The sequence below is a fragment of the Dendroctonus ponderosae genome, unplaced genomic scaffold, assembly GCF_020466585.1.
Source record: "Dendroctonus ponderosae isolate FM_Combo_2020 unplaced genomic scaffold, Dpon_F_20191213v2 Dpon_F_20191213_2, whole genome shotgun sequence".
Lineage (NCBI taxonomy): Eukaryota > Metazoa > Arthropoda > Insecta > Coleoptera > Curculionidae > Dendroctonus > Dendroctonus ponderosae.
In genome coordinates this window covers 1,858,473-1,863,839 of record NW_026018165.1, presented here as the reverse complement: position 1 = coordinate 1,863,839, position 5,367 = coordinate 1,858,473, and the positions used below count along the sequence as shown (strand labels likewise).

Here is a 5,367-nt window from a genome sequence, read left to right as displayed (position 1 = left end):
GGCTCGTAAAATATTTACAATTTTATTTATATAGCACGTAATATCTCAATAAAGTTAGAACATTCATCCTCCAAGGCTTGTGATCTTGCCAATTGAAGCAATCAAAAAATTGTCTGAGTTCACATAAATACCGCCGGCTTTATACTACGGGATTTTCCAGTGTTTTCGGATTTTATTCGTTTCAACGTTCAATCGTTACACTTTAGACATTAGATTTCATAGAGATGTGAGGGAATTTTACACCAAAATTAAACCGACAAATTGAACAATTTCTTGGCACACTTTATGGATTTTTCGCTTACTTTCACATCTTCCTCTAAATTACGCAAACTGAAAAAATATTTCAGTCACAATATTTTTTATTTCAGGTGGTGGCAAAAAAGCAACAAGAATAACAGTTGCAACCGCTGTTGCCATATGGTTGCTTGCGGTTTTATGCGCTATGCCAGCATTGGTCGGTTCACACATCAAAGCGATATGCGATGAAGATGGCAGTCTTTGCATAGAAGTGTGCTACCCTTTTCCAGAACACTGGATGAACGAAGCGTATCCTCAAGTAATGGTGATGGCCAAGTTTCTCGTCCTGTACATCATTCCTCTCTTCATAATTTTTGGATTCTACTTAAGCATGGCCATATCTCTTATTATGAGCACAAGAAATGTGCCTGGAGAGCTACAGGGAATGCACAGACAGGTGGGCATATAAAAAGCTTCTTGCATATTTAACACGAATAACTGGTGTTTATGGCGCTGAAAGGGTTTGTAGATGTTTCAAGATAGTAATTTAAAATATGCTGTTTTTTGCAAAGGTTAGTACTTTTACCAGTGTGAAGCACAAATTAATTTTCACGTTGCAATAAGAGCAGTGCCATAAATTACGCTTAAATCCAAACAAACCAAATATGCGTTATTTAGAAACTTATGTAAGACTATAAATTTGGTGTACCACTTATCTGCAAAATTCATTTCACAGTTTCAACTACCAAAACCACTTTTCAATGTTTCGGCTTTCTCGACCTACTTCCACCTCTCAAAGTTAAGCGATATTGAAATTGTATGTTCTTCCTTAATCAGAAATAGCGAGATATTCAAGCACCTCTTAAGCAAAATGTTTAGGCAACTTCAAAGGAGTTAATGAAAATAATACGGCCAAATTAAACTCTTAATGGCTCCTCTTATCTCAAAATATGCTCGTTTAATGTAGATAATTAAATTAAATTTGACTGTAGCTGTAACATCCGTAACGTTAGAGTTATTAAAGAGAAACTGCAGAGACTAATTTTTCTGTTGATTAACTTAAAATCGGTTTGGTTTCCTAATCCAATTGGATGCCTAAAAATATACAATTCTCATTTTATGCATGGTCATTAGACGATTTTTAATTTTAGCTTTAAATTATTAATTAATTCCGGTGATTAATATCTAATTAATCTAAATAATTTAATAAAGTTAGGAGACTTGCAAAATACTTCGTGATTTTTAAATATAATAAATTTAATTTTTGAAGATTACAATTCGAAACTTGAAAGACCTTTTGTTAAGCTCGTTTCAGTGAAATGAACCCTTTTGGTACATGCTGGAAATATAACGTTTTCATTTAATAAATTATCGGCTGCTAGCGATAGAAAAAAAAATATGCCTGTGAAATGATTTATTGAGTTTATTTTAAACCTTTCGAACTCACGGTGTAATATACAATACATAAATTGCATATCGATTCTGAGTTTGCTGCGGAAAAATACTTAAGCCTAAATGTAAAGGCGCTCGTCTTCAATATATTCGTTGGCCGATCATTAATTTTTAAAATTTGACAAATATATTTAAAGGTTTGCAACACAGGGATAATATACATTCGTTTACCTTATTTTCGCGCTCCTAATGGTTAACCGGGGCAGATGAATTGGATGCTCACTCACCTGGAAAGAAACATAAAATTAATTTATTATACCTGAAGGATAGATCAGAATACACCTTTATGTAATACCGTTTTGTGCCAAAAGGCCTTAATATTGAATAAGTGAAACTGAGTAATGAATCAGTCAAGATAACTTCATTAATTATCAGCAACATAGTGAAAGTATAAACGGGAAAGCAGCTACTGTAGCAAAAGAACCGAGACTATCATTAGTTTGTATTTTTCCCAATTTATCTTTTCCGTTCTTTATGTATTCTCTCAGTCTCAGTCACCTGTTTTGCTGAAATTACAGAAATATATTTTTTCAGTTAATTTCAGCAAGTTAATTGCAGTACAAATATAAACAATTTTAGCTTCCTTTCAAAACTGGGCCTCGAGCGTGCTTTGGCTTAATCAAATTAAAGTTCTTGATGCTTACACAGCCTGAACACTGTTAAAATTGAAAATCAAACCAAAAAATAGTAGTTTGAAATTTTGCGCCAACTTAGTTTAATATTCTCCGCTCATTTCTGAAACAAATGCATCATGTGGTGTCAAATCTAATTATTATCTCACACGTTTTGCCGGCTAAGCAATTGGGTCGAGACAGCACCAGCTTTGAAAATTAGCGCTTTGAAAACGCTTCGAGCTTTCGCTAGACTTGAATAAAATGTGGTCGGTGTAAGCGAGAGTTTGGCCGATTTTTGTTACATGAACATAAAAAAAGTCTACTTTTTCCAGTTTTTCACTACTCAGTAATATCAGTAATAAAACGTTATAGAAAAGTAATTAATGGAAAATTCACAATATGACTCAATAATGGGTTGAGTAAAAATATTTGTGCAAACCCCCAATATACTGCTAGAAACCAGAAACATGTGGTTTTAATTTTCCTTTTGGCAAAAGATATTAAACCATTGAAAAATTCGATTAACCATTTTTGGTGTCAAGGAAGAATGCTTCCCGATTTGTCGATATAAGCTTTTATTCGCGCGAGTTGTGGATTGTATTGTATTGTTGAATTTCCAACTTTTTAATAAAAGGGAGTTCTTATTAAATCCGAAATTTTTAGTTCAGTTATTGTTAACCCTTTATGTGAAAGAAGCTCGAATCGTTTGCTGTACAGGGCGTTGGGAAAAGATGAACTCAATAGTCAAGGGGCAATTATGCAGGATGTCTCAAGTTCTTACAGCAGTTTATACACTGTTAAAAAAAGTTTTGTTAACAGATTTTAATACATTTTTTGATAACTAGTAGCAAAATAGTGCTTCGGCCATAATTGCAAAGACACGAAATGTTAATTGCTTCATTTTTTACGACAAAACTTCGTTACACCTTTGAATCCTTCTAAATCGTACTATTTTGTCAACATTTGCTTTCTTAAATCAATCTTATGTCTTCAAAATTACACATTTTTGGGACATACCTGTCTTTTGTGCTATTGTAGGTTTTTTTCATTATACTTTCTTATTTAGCAAATACCAAAAAGTGAAAACGTTGTAGTTTTTGTTTCACGCCAATAGTAATTAAGCAACACTTGTAGGGAATTTGCAAAATTTGTTTACAATTGGAGAAGAAGAAATTGAATAAAAATAACAAAACAAAAAAAACAAATATGTTTGTAATTAGTATTTTAATATGTATATTTAACAGAGCTCTTCTTTTAAACTAATAACGACTGTGAATGTATATTTTAGACAAACTGATGATGGTGGAGAAAAACACCGAAACGTTTTTGTAACATTTCAAATGGTAAACAATAAAATTGACTGGAACCCAGGAATTTCTTTTGAATAAAAATAACTTTAAAAATAAAAGTTTAAGGCCCAGAAACGCCGTTGTTTTGATTTGTCGGAAAATTTTTGTAAGCAACATTTTCGTGCACCCAGTATTAAATTAACTTGGAAAATTTCATCCCAAAAATCATAAACTCCAATAACCAAGTTACTACCTACTGTTGAATGCTCAAAAAAAAATAACTAACCCAATTGAGAAACGCCTGGCATTTATTCGAAACGTTATATCAGGTTTTCGCTGAAACATATTACTAAAAAAACGCCATTGAAATAAGTACTTATAAAGTTTAAAATTTTAATTACAGGAAGAGGAAGAGTATTAGCTTTGATAGTGGAACATTAATTAAACACGATGAACTGATGGCAATTTCCCAACATCGTTAAAATGTAATTTTAGGAAGCAAAAAAGCTACACTGAAACGTTTTTGGTGAATGAATATTATTAATGCGTTATTAAAATGTATTGCAAACGGGACCGGGCAATTAGATGAAATAAATCTAACTTGCTACTTTAAATGGGCAACGAAGATTCTCACTCAAACAGAATACGAATTGCACACTTTATAATGGTACGACGCACATTTTAATAATGTATTAAAATGCACTGCCTATTGCTGAATGTTAATCAGATTTCTATCATTTTTTTCAGATCAAAGCTCGAAAGAAAGTAGCTGTAACCGTACTGATTTTCGTGGCAGTTTTTGCCATTTGCTTCGCTCCGCTTCATGCTTTTATGCTGTTTTTCTACTTCACGGAAAAAGCTCAAGACCTGTATAATCCATTCTGGCATTATCTTCGAATCGTTGGTTTTTGCCTCTGTTACATCAATTCCTGTGTCAATCCAGTTGCACTGTACTTTGTGAGTGGAGCTTTTCGAAAACACTTCAACAGGTAAGTAAAAACAATTATTTGATGCCTTTTAAATTCCTTGCATATTTACTCAACTGATTTGCAAATTAAACATTTTTCGAGATGATTACGAGTATGAGAACCGAAAAAGGCAGAATGAAATACGAAATATTTTCTTTTAATGCAGAATTTATTTAATAATAGGAATTTGACATTAAAATAGTGTGGAAAATTAAAATGAAATATTTTAAATTAGTACTAAATTCTTGAATTAAGAAACTATTAGTTGACTAGAATATTACATAGTATGGACCTAATTAAAGTCTAAATTTTACATGAAGCCATTTAAATAATAAAATCTCCAGTATTAGAGTCTATTAAAAACTTTTGTACAGGATCAGTTCAACGTTCACCCTCATAAAACCTTTTAATAGTACCTTTTAAGTTTGAAAAACTAAGTTTTTTTGCGTTGAATGACTGAAATGTTTTGATTCGCTAACCAATTTAACACAAGAAATAATCTTGATTCTCACTTCAATTTTTGGCCTGTCTTCACTAACCAGAAAGTAAGTATTTGTTGTGTATGTTTAATATTTGTCAAAAAATTTTCTTGGACTTACTTAATCGCTTCTAATTCCACGTGTTCAATTACATTCTAATAATCATGGATAGCATCAATATTGTAATAAGTATTATGAAGATTAAAATGGTCAGAAAGAAGTAATTGCAACATACTAATGGAAATAAGTCACCCTCTTATTGGCTGAACTTTTTAATAGGGATGGTCGGTATTTAACGTAACTGCTAAATTAACAGTGTTCCACACGT

At 32.0% G+C, this 5,367-nt stretch overlaps 1 protein-coding gene across 2 annotated transcripts in view; it reads left to right on the top strand.

Moving 5' to 3' along the window:
* The window catches only part of LOC109536953 (neuropeptide CCHamide-1 receptor), a gene marked incomplete in the record, with an annotated part of 72,704 nt that overhangs the window by 63,751 nt on the left and 3,586 nt on the right, over positions 1-5,367 (top strand). For both annotated transcript variants that reach the window (XM_048663935.1, XM_048663934.1), the window contains 2 exon segments: positions 369-694; positions 4,340-4,581. In XM_048663935.1, coding sequence (XP_048519892.1) covers positions 369-694; positions 4,340-4,581 — 568 coding nt within the window.